The sequence below is a fragment of the Elephas maximus genome, chromosome 3 (assembly GCF_024166365.1).
Source record: "Elephas maximus indicus isolate mEleMax1 chromosome 3, mEleMax1 primary haplotype, whole genome shotgun sequence".
Taxonomy (NCBI): domain Eukaryota; kingdom Metazoa; phylum Chordata; class Mammalia; order Proboscidea; family Elephantidae; genus Elephas; species Elephas maximus.
Window position 1 is genome coordinate 106,582,669 of NC_064821.1, and position 19,728 is coordinate 106,602,396.

Sequence of the window (19,728 nt, forward strand, 5' to 3'; positions counted from 1 at the left end):
ATTCAGTAAATATTTGTTGAGCAGCAACTATGAGTCAAGCACTCTTCTGAGTGCTTTGATTCAAAGAAGAACAAAGGAGATAAAAATTTCCTGACTTTTGAGAGCTTTTATTCTAGGAAGGGGGGAGAGGCAATAAACAAAATGATATGTATAAAAAGTAGAATGTAAGATGGTGATTAGTGCTATGTAGAAAAATGAAGCAAAGAGGGGTTGGGAGTAGTGACAGGGGGATACAATTATAAATAGGGCCAGAGAAGGCCTGTCTGAGAAGGGGGAATTTGGACAAAGACTTGTAGGAGGTGAGAGGGTGAGCCAGGAGACTAGAAGGGAAGAGCTTTCCAAGCAGAAGGAATTGCTAGTACAAAGGCAGCCTGGCATGTTGGAGGAACAGTCCGGAAGCCAGTATGATAAGAACAGAGTGCGCAAGAGGTGAGGTCAGAGAGGTAATGACCAGGAGCTTGAGCATGTGGGAGAATACAAGTTCTGATAGCCCATCATGAGGACTTACTCTGAGTGAGATGGAGAGCAGATGAGCGACACTACCCAGGTCTTAACAGAAACACTCTGAGGCTCTGTTGAAAATAGATTTCAGAGACAAGAATGAAAGCAGGCAGACTAGTTTAGGGGCTATTTTTTTTTTTAATCAATATTTATAACGAGTGTCTTCTATGTGCCAGCCACTGCTCTAGGCACGAGGGATATAAAAGAGACAAAATCCTTTGCCCTTGTGGAGCTTGCATTCTAGTGGGAGGGTGCAGATAATAGACAACATGAAAATAAATTATCAAGTATGTTAGGGGCCAGGACACACAGTGGAGAAATCTAAAACAAGGAGGGGAGGCTGTTGGAATGATCTAGGCAAACGGAACTAATGACTCCACCAAAGAGCGGCCCATAGAGGTGGTGAGAAGTTGTCAGGTTCCTGATATTTTTTAAAGGAATGGGCTGGAAAAACAAAAAAAGGAAATCAACAATGACACCTAGTTTTTTGACCGGAAAAACTGGAAGGATGGAGTTGGTGTAAACTGAGATGGAAGATGTCAGGAGGAGCAGATCTAGAGTGTGGAAGAGCAGAAGTTTGGTTTGAGATGCTGAGACTAATCATAATAACAGCCTACCTATTGTAGCTCTCTGTAGTTTCCTGAGTTTTTCCACATGCATCATCACATCTAATCGGGAAGGGGCTCCTTTTCATACATGTAAATAATGAATGACTATCCCCAAGAGTCCTGACCACAACAGTGTAGGAGTAGAAGAAATCTCTCATTATGTTTGGGCCTACTTGTGGTACAGTAATTCAAAATACGCCGTTCTTTCTTATGTAAAGTCTAATTTTTATATAGCAGGTTGAGATCATACTATAAAAATTGGCTTTCCCAGAAAAAACATTGGCATCATAACCTAGTATTATCATGGAAAGGAAAACAATTTTTTAAAATTGTGATGGTAGGTAAAACATGCATATTTTCCTTTTAATTAATTAGGAACACAAAAACTCAATTTAAAAATGCATAAAAGATTCATAAACATCTTTCTCCATGCCTCTTTAGCTAGGAATTTTGATTTTTTTTAATTGAAATTCTCTTTAAAATAGAATCATGCAATATCAAGGTCCTTTATTATTTATTTTTATAACTCAAATGAATTTTGTACATATTCATTATATGAATGAATATAAACCTATTAACTAAGAACGTAATAATCTGGGACTGGGATGAAAATTTTCTATTATAATAATTAACATATGTTAATTGCTTTTTGGTTAGCAAAGGCCTTTACGTATATATATTATCTCATTCTGTCTTCCTAAGAGTCCTGTGAGGTTGGATTTTATAGATGAGGAAACTGAAATGAGAAAGTAGAGGCTACTTTGCCAAGATGATTGTCTCATCATAGCTTAATGGCGACTCAAACAAAGGCCTTCCTGTGTTCTTTCTACTTCCTTGTGCTGTAACTGAACAAATAAGCAACACGACATGAGTTTTGGTTACCGGGGAGCCAGCACTACCTGCTCATGTCTGAAATTAATGAGAAGGACAAATTATTCAGTTTTTACTAATTTATTATATACTTTTCCCACTGTTTTATATGAACAATGTCATTTAATTCTCACAATAATCCTATGAAATAAATACTTCTGTAACCCTAATTTTATACATGAGAAAAACAAGACAGAGTGATGAGGTAACTTTCTTGAGGCTACTCACCAAAGAGTTGTAGAGTCATGATTCACGCTTGAACACCTTGAACCTGGAGTTTATACACTTCACCATAGCATCCTATGAGTATCTTCACTTTAGCTGAAAACTTTCATTTCCTTGCAGTGAAAAATATAGAAGATATTAGTAGTCACTTATACTTTAGTATGAATTGGCTTCTGTTACTGAGAGTAGATCTTATTAGCAGGGAAAAGGAAGAGAGCAGAAGATACAAGGAGAGAGTAAATAACAGCAAAAGGTACAAAATAGAAGATGTGGATAAAGGCAGATTTCCTTTCCTTCCCAGGGCTCTCCAGAGGCAGGACTGATGATGAATGCCTAGAAAAATTACTTCCTGAGTTATCATCAAAATAATGTCAGATCTCATTTTCACCAACTCTTTTTTTTTAAGTGTATGATACATTGTTTTCATCGGTAATTGAATTTATAGTAGTTCAGTGACTATTATGTCATGTTTACACAATTTTTAGATGACATAAGGACCGTGTTTCCTGTTTCAGAGAAGAATCAATGGGTAATTATAATAAATAGTAAAATAAAAATGAGTTAGTGACCTCCTTTTACGAAACACTTTTTCATCACTGATGTCTGGACTACTCCATTGATTTTTTTTTTTTTACTTTTTAAATTTGCATTTAGTAAAACTCAGTCTTCGGGGTACAGTTCTGAGATTTTACACATCATAGTTTCTTGAAACCTTGTAACCACCACAGAGGCAGGATATAGAACAATCTCAAAGAACTCCCTCATCATTTTTACCTACTCATGTTGCTGTCACCTAGTTCCAGGGAATTCATTTTACTTTGATCTCTCTCTTTCTGTATCGATTTTAATTCCTCTGCCAGCTCTACTACTATCCCCCGTTATATTTTAATTTTTCAGATTCTTCTGAATTAGGGTTATCATAGAAGAGACTCAAATACACACAGTCTTTTTGTCTATAATAATAATGGTGGTTCATATTGGAGGGGAAAATAGATTATTCAATAAAGAGTATTGGGACAGCTGAGTAACAATCAGGAAAAACTCAAATTTCTTACACTAAAATAAATTTCAGTTGGAGCAAAAAAATTTAACATAAAAATTCTAAGCCATAAGATATTACCAGAAAATATGGGATTTTTTAATGTAATATTTGAAAGGAAGATGCTAAATAATATCAAAAAGCCTAGCATACATGAAAGATTGATAAATTCCAACTCTATAAGTATCAAAATTTCTACATAGAAAAAAAAAACCCACTATAAACAAAGTCAAACCAATTGCAACACGTATGACAAGGGGCTAAATTGTCTAATATATAAATAGCTTCTGAAAGTCAGTAAAAGCAACACCAACAGTCCAATAGAAAGACAAAGGATATAAAGAGAGAAAAGGAAAACATTAATCTGTATAGCATAAGAGCAATGCAAGTTAAAATTTGAACAATTTTTTACCTATCAGATTATCAGAGATCAGGAAGTATCTTAACCTAGTATAGGGAAGCGTGTGGAAAACAGGTACTCTTCCTCCATTGTTAGAGGACTGAAAATTGGTTCAACTTCTTCAGAGGGCAATTCAGTAGTATACTTACAAGATTTTTAAATGTAAGCCATGTATATAGATGGATGTGTGAGCAAAAATTTACGTAAAATATTCTTTGAAACCTTACTTATGGAAAAGATTGGCAATAATCTAAATATCCATCAGTGTTGTTGCTATACCTTAAGACACCTTTAAAAGTGAAAAGCCAGGTCTATATGAGTTCATGGAATAATCTTTGAGTTATATTAAATCTGCAAAAGAAAGTGCTGAGAAGCACGTATAGAATGCTTACGTGGGGTTGTAGGGGAGCGTGTATGCACACATTTAATTGTATGTGGAAGGGTAAAAAAAAAAAAAAAAAAGTTGCCTTAGAGTCAATTCTGACTCGTGACAACCCCGTGTGAGTAGAATTGTACTCCATAGGGTTTTCAAAGACTGGTTTTCAGAAGTAGATCACCAGGGCTTTTTTTCTGAGGCGCCTCTGGGTGGACTCAAATCACCAAACATTTGGATAGCAGCTGAGCTTGTTAACCGTTAGTATCACCCAGGGACCCTGTGGGAGGGTAGAAGCTGGTAATAGTGATCGACTCTAGGAAGGGGATCAAGGTTGCTGGCCACAGGGGTGAAAGAGAGATTGACTTTTCATATATACCCTTTGGTACCTTATCCAGTGAGAATGAAAGATACTGAGTTTTAAATCCCTCTTTTATATCAAATATAACAATTTCTTTATTTTTAAAAATTTTGTCTAATGTATCAAAATCGTGTTTACACCTCGGTCACTACAGTGACCAAGAACAAATAACATACACATTATTGTTGTTGTTAGTTGCCATTGAATCCATTCCTACTAATGGCAAACCCACGTGTGCAAAGTAGAAATGCTCCATAGGGTTTTCAAGGTTGTGACCTTTCAAAAGCACATCACCAGGCTTTACTTCTGAGGCATCTCCATAAAACCCTTGGAAAATGTTATACATCTAGCTTTTAGCTGTACTAACCTGAACTTTGGATGTTAATAGCAAAAATGTGTGATTTTCCTACATGGACTTCCTTGTAAAGTTTCTCAGTAGCCATTGTTTGGTCACAAGTTCTGTTTGAGGGTCCATTGAATACAAATGTATATGTATTATCTTAAATAATAATTTTTAATAAATAATTTTGCAGGGCATTTCTATTTTTACATACAATCTAAGTGTTTAACTTTTAAATTTGCAAAGGAAAATGAAAATGATTAGTGAACATCGGGCATCGTGTTAGGAATTTCCGCATGGTTGCACTGGATCATTGTTCTAAATCTGCAAATTAGAATTGTTAGCATTCTTTTAAAAAAGAAAAAAATTGAGGCGGAGTCAGGATTCAAACTCAGGTCTGTTGAACTCCAAAGCCCGGTACTTTCTATTCTACCGGGGCGCATGCTGTTTTTCATAGATGTAGCATCTTAGACCTTTCCTTTGAAAATCCAGGATACTCTATAATGAACTTTTATGTTATTTCAAGAATATCAGCATTCTGGGTACCTTAAATTGGATGTGAAAAACAGAGGGATAAGGGTAAGAAAAACGACATTGAGAGTAACACTGCAAAGAAGGAATGACAGAGAACAGAACAACAGATGATTACATTCATTGGGGTTATCATAACCCATCCAAATCTTGTTTTTTTGCTATTTTCTGACCTCACTTTTTTACTATTTCAGGTGGCAGAGGTGACAGATGAGTTTTAAGACTTTCTTTATAAAAATAATATATGGCAGTGTAGGAAACTTTGGAAATACAGAAAGGTATAAAAAGGAAAATTACATTTTCCTATAAACCAAAAACCAAACCTGTTGCCGTTGAGTTGATTATCCTATAATACTACTATTAACACTATGGTCTTTCTTTCCCTATTATTATTATTATTTTTTTTTTAGTGCAGGTTTATATGTGTGTTTGTGTGTATATATATATATGCAGATATATGAGATGATTGTGATCACACTGAATATAATATTTTGTATGTTGTTTTCTTAATTAGAATTATACATCCTTATTTGATTAAAAAAAAAGTTAGGAAATGTGGTATTTTTAAAGATTTATCTATTTCTCTATTATTGGCCACTAACTTTTGTCCCGACCTATGGAGTATGCTCCAGCATATCCTTGGACATATATTTTTGTCCCCAACTTTAATAATTTCCTTAAGATAGATTCCCAGACTTGGAATTGCTAGAACAAACAGTGTGAACATTCCTCTTGACACACATTACCAAATTGTTTTTCAAAAAGGTTGTACCAGTTTACAGCCTTACAGATGGCTTCTCGGTGTGATCATAATGTTAACCCTTGAAAGGTTTGAGTCCTATTATTGTTAAAAATTGTTGGGAAGTAGGTATCTTGAGGGATATTACCCTTAATCAGATTTTATAATCTATAGTATCTGACTAGATGATTTTAGTATTTTTCCTCAATTGTTTTAATATGAAGCCTGGGGATTTCTCATCTAGTTGGTTAAGCCTCTCCATAGTGATCACTCTCCCTGGACTGTTCCTGTGGAGAGGGTAGCCCCTTAGATACTCATAGGGAATTGAAGCCTTAGTCAAAAGGCTAGGAATATTAGAGTAAACAATGTTTATTTTGCTAGACTCTTTATATATTGAGGCTCAGAGAGGTTAACTGGCTTATCAAGGTCTGATTTCTAGTAAAAGTTTGAATGGAGTAAAACCAAGTTTTTCTGGTTCTAAAATTCATTTTCTATTGATTATGTTGCACTGTCTCAAAAAAATTACCTTGGATTTTAAGGTCCTGTTTGTGATTATTTTAAGAGTTAAAACTACTAGAAAGGATTTAAAAATTATCCATAAGCCCTTTCTTCAGAGATAATCGCTTTTTCATATTTTTCAGTCATTTTTTGGTGCATATTTGAAACAATCGATCATGATATATGTGTGTGTATGTGTGATTTCATTCATTTTATTTCACGTTATAAACATATTAGCTATTATTTTAAAACATTTTTTATTATAAAAATGCAAAATATATTCTGTATTAAGGAGATAACACACATTGTAAATAGTTGAAATAGTTAGAGATGAAAATGGTAAGATGGTTACAAAGGACATTTGAATGAAATAATATGAAAGATCTAACTGCATTCAGGAGGAATTCTTTTAAACAGAAACTAAGCCAAATGGCACAAGAAACACTAAACCCTTTTGTGTATCTCCTTTGTTCAGATACCCATAAGCACTTACTATGGTGCCAGGTATTACCAGCAACCCAATAGCTGGGGAGTCGACTCTGACTTGTGAAAACTCCTTGTGCATCAGAGTATAACTGTGCTCCATAGGGTTTTCAATGTCTGATTTTTCAGAAGTAAATGATCAGGCCTTTCTTCTGATGTGCCTCAAGGTAGACTTGAACTTCGAACCTTTCAGTTAGCAGATGAGAACATTAACTGCACAACCCACAGTATTTTAAAACATTTTTAATGGCTACAAAGTATTCCATCATATGGGTGGAACATTAACGTAAAGTTGTTTCCAGTTTGTTGCTCCCATATGTAATGCTGTAATGAACATCTTGGAGCGTAAGTCTTACTTGCATTTGAAGTATTTGTTTAAGATAAATTCCCAGAAGTAGGTTTCCAGAGTTACACTGCCTTTTAAGAGACCACAGAAGCCTTTCAAGAGAGAGTGGTCCAATATATTGATTAAGTTTCTGTTTAAACCCCAGCTGGATCCAGGGCTTATTCCCTGTGGCTATTGAAGGTAACTTTCACGTGTGCCCACCAATATTTGTTGTTGCCTCTTATCAATAAGGAAACCCTGGTGGCATAGCGGATAAGTGATACAGCTGCTAACCCAAGGGTCGGAAGTTCAAATCTGCCTAGGCACTCCTTGGAAACTCTATGGGGCAGTTCTCTGTCCTATAGGGTCGCTGTGAGTCGGAATCGACTTGACGGCACTGGGTTTGGTTTTTATTTCTTATCAATAAATACATTCTATCAACTGAACAACACAGCATACACAAAAACTAAATGGAAGTTATAGAATTTGGATTAACCATCAGAAGTAAATTTAAATTAACTGAAACAAGGGGGTGTTCTTTTAAAATGATGATGAAAAAGAAAGTTACATGCAGTTTAAATAGACTGTATACAGGAAACAGTCATTGTAAACCAAACCTGTTGCTGTCAAGTCAGTTCCGACTCATGGTGACCTTATAGGACAGAGTAGAACTGCCCCGTAGGGTTTCCAAGGAGCGCCTGATAGATTAGAACTGCCGGCCTTTTGGTTAGCAACTGTAGCTCTTAACCACTACACTACCAGGGTTTCCACTCATTGTAAAGTCAGCCCTTATTGCACAGACTTGGGTAAGGTCAGAGCATCTCCCGCTTACATGTATTGCTCTGATCCCCATCTCTTTGTTTGCACGCCATGCCATGAGTGTTCTGTACTTTCCTCTCTGCACATTTTACCCCAGATCATGATACAGCTTGAGCCCTTACCTCCCTGCAAGGATCCACAATACATGTAGAAATACCAACAGAGCAAAACCATCCGGCTAAATTGATTCGGGATTTTTGTGAACTATTGGCACATTAGACATGTCATGCAAATTGTTACCATACATGATAAGTAATGCTAATATATTAAAGTTAGAATTCATTAGCCTTTCAGGAAGGAAGCTTGTGGGTATGTTGTTCTGTAATCATTTACTAGCGATAAGTAGGTTTTAATTTCATGCCCTGAAGGCTGTGTCTTTTTCTTTCTTTCTCTCTCTTTTTTTTTTTAGTAACTTGTTTGTAAAGACAAAAAATTTGCAGAGATAATAGAATGAGGAAACTGCACAGATGTAATCAAAGTAATGGAAACTCAGTGTGGTTATCTTCTAGGTGAAAACTACAACATTTATTCAATCACTGGGAATTTCTAAATCTCTGAATTAGATCGTGTGTAAACAAAGCCTGTATATGTTTCCTAAGCTATGTAATGGTATTAATAATGCTAACCTAAGCTCTGTGAACTTGTCAATACCGATAGATTTCTTTCAAGTAGAAACACTCCAATATTCTTCAGCATTTCTCTTGTGACCTTGCGAGGAAAAATACTGTTTAAGTTTCTAAAGAGTTCAATTGTAATAGGTTCCATTTATAAATTAGCCAATATCTTTTCTAGCAATGTCTGCATATTTTTTTTCTAAATGAACATTTTCTTGTGGGCTTTTTTTTTTTAATAATACACAACAGTGCAGTTAACGAAAGTCTAGGGCAACTATTGCAAATACTTATTTAGTCATCTCACTGAATACTTTCTCTTGCACTTTCCCTTTACTGCCAGGGTCACTGATAAATGCTTAATAAAATTGCACTTTGAATACACAGGGTTGTTTTCAAGTTCATGCCTGAACTTGTTTGTTTACTTGTGTCTAATAACTAGCACATTCCTGGGCAGGTAGTAGTATCTCAGTAAGTCCGTTCTGAATCAAGTTGAATTTTTTGATTAGCTATTTTTAGAGGGAAACCCCCAACATGTGAATTTGTCCGAGTTTCTGAAACTTAGGGAACGTGTGAGGTGGATATTGATATTTGAGAAAATGAGGAAAAGGTTTTGTATGGAAATGTCCAGTTGTTTTAATGGTGTTTAGTTTTTTTTTTTTTTTAGAATGCAAATATAGCATCCATGTTTCTTTGATAAATTGTATCTTCCTTTGAAAAAGAAAAATAAATTCAATAGGCTTCTTCCCCTTCACTTTGAAACAGTCAAGTCCCTAGTCCTTCAATTTTTACTTTCCGTTTGCCCTGTATGGCAAAATATAATTAACAATGTTACTTCCTTTCTTCTTTCCCTCATGAGTTGGTGTGTCCATATCCTGCCACTCTTCTAGGCTTGTGCTACTTCCTCTATGACCCCCTAGTTCATCAGAACCTTTCAACCAATGCATCTTTTACACCCAGTCTCAAAGCCATCTTCTCCATAAAGTTTTTCCTGTTCCTCCTGCTCGGTGTCATTTTCCTGTCTTTTAACATCCACAGATTTTTTATTTATGTTACTTTTAGGCACTCATATTTTAATTTTCTGAACTTACCTCTCGGCATTAAACTCTAACCTTGTTGAGTATAGTAGCTGTGTCTTATTTACTTTTATATCCCCCATAATGCTCAGCAGAGAGCCTGGCACACGGCAAGGGCTTGAATAAGTCTCTTCAAGAGAGCGAGGGGAAAGAGAGAAAAAGTGGGGAGGGGGTAGGGGAGGAAAGAGGAGAGGGGAGTGAATGTATGAATATGTCTCTCTTTGATGCACTCCGGAGGTTAGGCTTGGTGGGGTTTAAGGGGATGAAAATGAAGAGGGTGAATGTTCTCTCCTTTCATATAGTTGAAGTCTCTGATAAAATAGAACCCCAAATCTTTCTTCAAACTTCCTGTCAATTTGCAGCGTAGGCTGCCTGCATTTGAGGGACTTCAGTTCTTTCTGTGTCTAGAAGTAAATTTAGAACGTCAAAGTTCACCTAGCCTCTTACATTTTCTTCTCTCCCGAGGGGCCTCACGGTACTCATTTTTCCCTCAGTGCTGCCAAAGGAGCAGGCCATCTATCTACTCAGGCAGCATAGCCCGGGCGACACCCCCCATTCAACCTCCCTGTGGGCACTTCGTGAGCACGTGGACAGGGCTGCATCCAAAAGGCACTTCTCCTTCCAGGTTCAACGTCAGCACAGAAATCTATCTCAATTTTTTCCCTTTTCTGCCTTTCAATGATTATATATATTTCAGTGGTTACTAAATTTGAACTAGACCTTGAATCTGCCTGTCCACTTCTAAATCAAGAGATGGAGACGTAACATCTTCCAGTTTATCAGATTTGAATGATTTTATTGAGATGGTTTTTGTCTTAAAGATAATGTCAACTGATACTGGTACAATCATTTTAATATATCTTTTTCTTCAGTCATGTTTTTCCCAAAGACAGGAAAGCTCCAAGTGTATTTATTCAGAAAAAATTGACCGTGTTTTTATACCATGTTCAGGAGTAATTATGGGATGAAGGTATTACAGATTCAACACTAATTCATCTGGAATCTATCATGATTCTTTATGTAGAAAAAAAAAAAACCATATTCCTTATTCCTTGTTATTCGGGGGCGGGGGGAGGGGGAAGACGCCCTGGGAACAACAAAAACTGGAATTCTGTGTGGCTGTGGCAGTCAGTCACCCAGTCAGCCACATCCAGTTCTGAGGACATGGAGGCTGTTATGTCCTCCCAGGAACACCTCCATAGTGGTCAAGAGCACTGTTGATGGGTGATTTCGCTCCCCAGCCCACTCCTCGGTGCCCCACCCCACAATCCCTTTAGAGATCCCAGCATCTGCTGAGGCCCTGTAAAACTGTATTGCTTATAAAGGGAGAGCTTTTCCTGAAGCATTCCCCCAGTTGACCAGACCTGGGCAGGACTTATATTGCCTAAGTGAAGGGCTAAGGAATTAGCAATGCCTGTGTAGTTTCCTGGAAACCCTGATGGTGTGGTGGTTAAGAGCTATGGATGCTAACCAAAAGGTCAGCAGTTCGAATCCAACAGGTGCTCCTTGGAAACCCTATGGGGCAGTTCTACTCTGTCCAATAGGGTCACTATGAGTTGGAATTGGCTCCATGGCAATGGGTTTGGTTTTTGGGTAATGCGATTTTCTAGATATGAAATCAAATTCCGGTTTGGGGTTTTGATACTGTGTGTTTAAGGCCAAACTAAGATCCTTGGATAATGTGAAGAAATACATTAATGAGAGGAAAATATGATCAGATTAGTACAAATAGAAGCTGATGAAAGCTTCTTACCGGAATGCTCTTCTGTAGTGTTAGGAAAGTGGTCCATAGTGATATTGCTAATGTAGGTAAAATAACAGCTAAAAAAGCAAACTCTGTCAGAAACATATAATCAATAATTTGATTTCTAATATTCATGTTTGCCACAAGGACTTTTACAATGAGATTATATAACCAAATTGATTTCCCTGTTGATTTTATCAAAAGATTATCTAGTACCCCTGAGTCTCCTCTCCAGAATCCTTAAAAATGTGTTTAATAATCTCCCCAGAAAATTGTTCTCTGGATTTCATGATTTCCCAAAGCTATTTCTTCAGCATTTGATTATTGCTGTTATAAATAAGGCAAGAATTGTAAATAAGAAAGACATAAATGTGACATAATATCATAGCAAACAGAGTTGCTTATAATTAATTACCACATTGCCCCCTTTATTTAATTTTATATTCATGTTGAAATCTCTTAACTATGCATGTATAATTGATCCACTATGGTATATGTGGTGGTTTTAATAAAAGTTTCAGTTGAGGCTTTTGTTCAACAGTGTAACTCCCTTATTCCACTGCTTCTTTGGAAAAAGTCACATTCAACTTATGTCACATCATTTCTGGAACTGCATCCTGTTACAGGTGATCATCCTGCCTATTGTAGCTAAAATAAAGGGAGACGAGTCAGAATTTCTTTCTTCTTTCCTTCCCTTATTGGTCCTGTGTCCTTGATTTTCTCCAGAAGCTGACTTTCTATAGAATAAATTTCCCTGGGGACTATTCGCCCCATTCTATGACTTGGGTAATCTGAGATTGCGAGACTTTTTGTAGTTGTAATATCTTTTTTTTTTTTAAACGTAAAACACACCACTATGTCTCTCACCATTGCTCTATCTTTTATAAAAATGAGAATCAACATAAACTTTGGAGCCACTAAAGTAGCCCCTGAGAGGACGAAAGGCCTTTTGGAATATTCTGAAACTAAGGCTGCAAGGTGTGTCCTGTGATTGAAGAAGGGAAAATATCTGATCTTTAGCCTCCGAGTCATTTGTTTTCTTTTACCCTCCTAGTAATTTGAGTATCTAAATTAGTATGCTAAACCGTCTTTCAAACAACAAAATTTAGGTCAGGTAAGAATAGAGAATGGGGTATAATACAAACCTATCCAGATTTAGTAAGCTTGCTATAATGAACGGAGAACCACTTTCACAAAAAAAGAAAAACCAAAGAAAATGCCATGTATCCTGGGGTCAATCACCATGCTTGTTTGTGATGTCACCAGTAGGGTAAAAATGTCATGGGAAATCCTGCTGCATGTCTGAGATGAGTAGCCAGCTGGTATATACAGTGTTCTCCGTGGACCATCAAGCCAAGGGCTCACGTTTCAGCCTCCTCTGTCATCAATCACTGAGTCTTAGTGTAAAAGCCAACTTGTGTCTTAACATACCCTTCATTCTTTTTATTTTTTCCTCCTCAATCTACCTACCTATTTTGTAAAAGAACACTTTTTTTTTTTTGGACCACTAGCAGGCTTAACAGGTTGTTTCATCTACTAGATTCTTCCTTATCGCTCCCACATCCTCTTTGTGCCCTAAGAATAGGTGAACACACCAACAGGTGCTTGTAGTCCATCCTTCTTAATGTGCAACTCTCTGCTGAGATTTCTTAAAGTGTATCAAAGTAAAACAATTGGCTGAATGAAACAAGTAATGGAAGGTATTTGACTGAGTTTTTTTTTTTTTTTTTTTTTTAATTAAACTTCTCCCATTCTAATAACGAATGACGGGCGCATGCAGAATGTATCAGAGCAGAGCTGTTACTCAGATCTGTTCCAGTTAGCGTGACATTGAATGGGCTGGGGAGACAATCGGTAGATTCACATTGCTAGATAGTATACGCATCATACATTTAGATCACCTAAGGCAAAGCCAGGGGCCTTGGCTGCTGACGGAAAGGTTAGTGGTTAGAACCCACCAGCTGCTCCACAGGAGAAAGATGTGGCAGTCTGCTTCCATAAAGATTCCAAACCCACTGCCGCATCGATTCCAATTCATAGTGACTCCATAGAGTTTCCAAGGCTGTAAACCTCTGTGGAAGCAGAGTGCCACATCTTTGTCCCACAAAGCTGCTGTTGGTTTCAAACCACCAGCCTTTCAGTTAACAGTTGATCGCTGTAATCACTGCACCACCAGGGCTCCTTCCATAAAGATTACAGCCTTGGAAACCCTATAGAGCAGTTCTACTCTGTCCTCTAGGGTTGCTATGAGTCAGAATCGACTCAATGGCAATGGATAAGATAAAGCCATTACTGATGACACCTCCTAAAACGAGTACTATTACAATGAAACGTTTCTTATTAATATACATCAGATGCTCCCACGCTGGTCCTCTGTCCAGTGCTGGTTTACCACAGCCACATCCACTGACCATTATAGATCTGTTTGGTTGATTTAGCCCTTACCCAAGATGACCAACAGGACAGGGGCCACAGATTGGGGGATATGTCAGCCCTACATGTGTCAAACAAGGGAAACAGGAAGTATGGGCAGTTTTCTGTTAGACACAAAACCAGAGTAAGAGAAGCAGATGATACCAATGTGGAAGAAAAATCTGGCAAAGGGATTTTATGTCATTCCCTCAATTATCTGTATTTTTAAAAATTGCAAGTCCATTTCATCTTATAAATGGTGTGTGTCTAAAGGAAGTCCAAATACCTGGGCCTTTTACAGTTGTTGTTTAGAAATTTGAAATTATTTTAAGCAATAGCCTGTCTAAAGATTCCAGTACAAGGAGAGAATGTAAATAAGTCCTTGGAGTTTACGGTAAAGAGGTGAATTGCAGGGCCCCAAACACCAAAAAGTACATTTGGATTTATGGGCCAATGAAAACAGTGAAATAAAACACAGAAGCCACGGAATTTTTTCCCGCTGAAGTAGAATGGAGTTCTCAAATGCAAATATAAAAACCAGTGACAAAACTTCCATGTATTGTGAGAAGAATAGTAAACTGAACCGCAGCACCCGAGCTTCCAGAGTGGTATCTTGGTTTACACAGTATGTGCCTGAATGGAAGGTTCTAGGATGGGAAACCCACCAATGTCAGCATTTTAAGCACACTTTGCGCACCATAAAGATTCTAGACACTCTACCAGGCCTATAAAGACAGTGTGTTCTAAATGGTTTTCCTCCTGCTTCCCAGAGAACCCATTAATCCCTTATATAAGCCTCCTCTTCCATCCCTAGCTGCAGAGGCACATGAATGCTTCATGATTTTTAGGAGTGTAATGGTGGAAAAAGCAAAGCTGTCAGTTGAACTGCTTTCCTGCCCTTCCTACCTAATTTCTTTCTCCCGTGCTGTAAAGACTAGGATATCTCTTTCTGATCCCAGAGCTTGTGTTTAACTCCGAAAGTATACTTTGCAAACGTCTTGCATGTTCTAATTTGTATGGCGGAAAGAGAAAAACAGCTCATCTGAGCATCAATTCAACATCGTTTTATGCCCACATCTTTGGAGGCCAGTCGCCCTTGCCCCCTTTTGACTGTCTAAAATGCCCTTGCCATCCAGACCCCTTTGCTAGCTACAGTGTTTGCACATTTCCTTGTTAATCAGCTGCATAGGCTCAGAGACTGTGTGTTTTGGTGTTGTTTGTGTGTGCAATCTCGTGCTGCTTCCTGAACGCATGTGTCCCTTCCCTTCACAGCCTACTCGACACCCAGCACCTCCCCCGCAAACCGATTCGTCAGTGTTGGACCACGGGATCCAAGCTTTGTAAATATCCCTCAACAGACACAGGTGGGCCGCTCTCATCTTTTCTGTATGTGGTGCAGCTTGTTTGATTTATCAGGTGCATTTTAACTTGTCTTTTGGCACAACAGGCTGCATTTCCAGCCCCTGTTCAGTCCCTCTTTCCTCCCGTCCCCACCCGTCCCTGGCCACATTTCCATGTGTTCTCAGAAATCGTGGGAAACATTGCCTGCGATTTTTGCTTCTTGTACGGAGGGGGTAGAAAATGAGGGCTTCTGTGCCAGAACTCTTTGTGCTATGGCAAGAAAAGTTTCCCAGTGCTAGATAGTGTGCGGTACCTCTTTTAGGAATTCGTAGCTCTCTACGTACAAGCCAACAGACGTGAGCCCCTAAAGAACATCGAAGTAAGATCTGGTGGCCCAACATGAGAGTATATGCTGGGAATAGCGGGACCAGCCCCTCTTCTGTATTCATTATAGGTTCCTAGAAACCTGGACAAGCTTTCTAAAAGAAAGAAAGAAGGCTTTATGAGCCCTGTTAAGTTTCTGGTGTTGGTCCAGAAATAGGAGGTGCTTGTTAATGTCTACTGCTGGCCACTGGGGAGCAAAGGGGGACAAGTGAATATCATGTCAGATTTTGAGGTAGGTGATGGAGAAAAGAGTATTCCAGGACATCTGGAGCTTTTGATTTTCAATAGACAATTGAGTTTTGTGCTAGTGAAGGTCAAGAAGAAATTTTTTTTTTTTTAAGTTTTGAAATGGCTACGGTGAATTTAGAGACATCGAAAGACTTTGTAGTTCAAAGGTAGTATAGGTAGAGGTATTTAGAGGTTGGCGAAATAGAATTACATTCAAGTTTTGAAAGGAACTGCTCTCTAAATTCCTAATTAGAATGTGACCATATATTATCATAATTGACATAAGGAAAATATTTTCTCTGTGAGGTTGTAAGCATGGTGTTTGAAAAAAAAAAATTCTCTGGGATATTTTGTGCCTTTGCCTGGGTGTGTAATCTCCAGATGCCTAATTTATAACTATTCATCTTTGTTTGTAAAACTATGACCAGGTGCTTATGAACGAGATAGATTTGCCTCCCTGGGTTCATTTGCTCTCTCTGTAAAGGGTTTTGGTTTATTGCTATGTCGACAGTCCAGGTTAAACTGTATTGGATCTGAAGCGTTCCTTGCACTCAAGCAGGGTCACAGAAAGTACAGCATCAGAGGAGGCAGCTGGGAGGAGAAGGGGAACTAATAGGGGAAGGGGAAGGTTAACTCTTGAATTTCCCACTTCTTCTTGGACTGGCTTGCACACGGCATCTGGGATTAAAATCTATTCATTGCCCCCCATAAAATTCTCCAAGTTTATTGCTTATTTTCCCATACATTCAAATACTTTCCTCACGAATTTGATTTTAAGTAATGACCTCAAAAGCATTGAAATAGAAGAACACAATTTTATTTTGTACTTTTGGCTTATATCCTCAAGCTCAGTGACGGGATTCTTGGGAACAGTGGCTGTACGTTGGATGGCACGCTCAGGTTACTTCATTAAGAACCCCAAAAGAGCAGCTCTGAACTGTCCTGTTTGTATTTTACATAGTATTTTTTACATAAGCTGTGATTCACTGCACTGAAATTGGACTCTGTTTCCCATTCAGTATGTTTCTCTGTAATTGAAAGGTGTGATATTCCAGTATGGCTTTGTTTCATAAATGCCTTATGTAACCCAGAAACTGGATCTTCATGATGTTGACCACAAAAACTCAATTCTTCAAAATCCAGATTTGCCACGCATCTGGGTGAGTGATGTCATGTGGACCCAATATTGGCATCTGGAACTAAATTTTTTGGTTTCCGTTAGATATTTGGCATCATGGGGACAACAGCTTTAATGTTTCTTATCACAGGGACACCTGCCACATTTGGCTTGAAGAAAGACTTCCTCAATTGTCTTATGAGAAAGTGTACTAATGGGTTTGTCATTTTCCCAAAAAATGCATTCTGAGGTAAAAATTATGTACTCTAAATAGTTTAGAATTTTTAAAAAGGGGAACTACTTTATGGAACTATTTAAGTGTTTCATAGATATAACCAGTTGCTGTTGAATCGATTCTGACACACAGCCACCCTATAGGACAAAGTAGAACTGTCCCATAGGGTTTCCAAGGAGCACTGGTGGACTCGAACTGCCAGCCTTTTGGTTAGCAGCCGTACCTCTTAACCACTAGGCCCCCAGGGTTTGCTTGATAAATATAGATAATAAAAATAATAATATGCCTTACAAAATAAATTCATTTTCAAAAAGACATTAGTTCAGAAGATTTAAAAAAAAAATCAGAATTTTAAAGACATAATTTGCACATAGCCTGCAGACTAGTTAGTCATCTCCTAAGCAAGCTTGCGTTTTTCTATATTGATACGTTTGTTGTAGGACACAAAATCTGTATTAATTAAATCACAAGAAAAGCTTTTTTTGGGAAAACAAAACTTTACTTCCTATCTCCAGAGAAGTAAAAATTGAGTCACCGAAGCAGATACTTGAGCTTTCTAAATGCGGAAGAAATTTCTTGCACATGAATCCTTAAACAAATGCAAAATAAAATGGCCTCCCTTCCTCTCAATGGCCAGCTACCAATGGGAATCTCTTAAAATGCTGAAGCATCATGCTATAAAAGACTGATTAGTTATAATCTCTGTTTTTCACAGAGGATAGAACTTGAACTAACGCATGGATATTATAAGAAGGCAGCTTTCAGTTTATCATAAGGCCTTTAAAAAAAGTTATTCAATTATATATAATCTTTGTTTATTGAGCATTTTCTATACTAAGTACTTTAAGTACATAATCCAGCTAATCTTTATAGCCACCCAATGGGGTAGATATAATTATATCAACTTATAAGTACATGTAATTCCACTTTATAGATGTGGAAGCTGAGACCTGAGGAGATTGTTTATTTTCCAAAGGCCATACAGCAATAACAGTGGAAACTAGAGTCTGTCCAGTTCTGTCTGACTCATAAGCCTATGCTCTATAACCACTGTGCTGTCCTGCACTGGTACATACCTTTCCATGGAGATATTCAGAGATTGATGCTAACTCTCAGGAATACTACTAGAGTATTCCCAATATTTAAATCTGAGACTGCATTAAAATCGTATCATTAGATAAAGTCTAGAGGCCCTTTCACTTCTGAAATTCTGTAGAACAGCTAGAGAAAGTAGACTGTTTACAACAAAACCCACCATGATAGTGTGCTGATTTTTGGGAAAGTACCACTTCATGCCAGGCACATAGTAGGTTTTCAGCACAGATTGGTTGAGTCTAGACGATTCATAAAGAAGTTTAAAAATAATGACTTTTTTCTTGTTACAGTCATGATACCTGTGAATTGTGGAAAATACAGATGAGAAAAATAATAAAAATCACTTGTAGCCCTACTGTTAACATTTGTGTATAAATCCATCCAGACCATTTGCATGCATACAAATATATTGCAAAAATGAGATCATATTATATACACTGGTAACCTGCTGTTTTTTCCCTTTAACAATATATTATGGCCTTCTTTCCATGTAAATTGGAAAAATTGAATATTGGCTTTTATTGCACCTATTCATCATCTGTAATGATTGGTAGGGAAAGATAACATGGATAATTGAAAGCCATTTTTCCTCCTCCTTCCCTTCCAGCCTGTTTTTTCCTCTTGAGAATTCCTCCCTTCACGGAGACGAAATTACCTTCTCCTTAGCCTTGCCTTTCAAACTGCCTTCCAATTGCATTGTACATCCCACCCAGCTTTTGGCTGTGTTTGAACATTCCTGCCAAGTTGTCTGCCCCATTCTTCTGCCTCACCTCACGTGTCTCCTACCTCTGGTACTATAAACATTTGCTTCTAATTTTCCTCCTCCATATTGTAACTCATCATTAACACAAGAGGTGGCCACCTCCCTACAGGCTTTAGAACACCCAGCTATTCTGAGACACCATGACCACTCCCCTCCCCACCCTGAATTGCTTATTTTTCAATATTGCCTCCCCAGCGGTCGATATTACCATATAGGAAGGTCTCTGGGGCATAGAGTATTTACTTCACTTTGAACAATATTAATGTCCCCAGCACACCCAATGAATGCTATAATATAATAATAGAGAACGTGCCCTGGTCTCAAATAGCAGAAAGCCAATGGCCATTTCAATTGCATCCCATAATTTAATCTGATTCCTGAAAACGAGAACCATTAAAAGGAGGCATTTATTTAGGAAAAAAAAAAAAAGTTAATATTTCATCATCAGGTAATAAATAGAAATACCAATTCACACACAGAAGGACTGAACCCAGAACTGATTTTGATTCAGGTTCTGGTTTAATCAGAATGTTCAAATAAAATGCTTAACCTGCAGAACTCCAATGAGGACTAATTCTTTAAAATGAAAAATGAGTGCAAACAATATTAA

General features: G+C 37.7%; 1 protein-coding gene across 5 annotated transcripts in view; it reads left to right on the plus strand.

Annotated features, from left to right (window-relative positions):
• NFIA (nuclear factor I A) overlaps positions 1 to 19,728 on the plus strand; it is a 415,535-nt gene that overhangs the window by 363,403 nt on the left and 32,404 nt on the right. For 4 of the 5 annotated variants that reach the window (XM_049879426.1, XM_049879428.1, XM_049879423.1 and 1 more), the window contains exon 10: positions 15,228 to 15,319. The exons of the other annotated variant lie outside the window; for it this stretch is intronic. In XM_049879426.1, the coding sequence (XP_049735383.1) occupies positions 15,228 to 15,319 (92 nt within the window). The remainder of the gene's footprint in view (positions 1 to 15,227; positions 15,320 to 19,728) is intronic. 5 annotated transcript variants of the gene reach the window in all.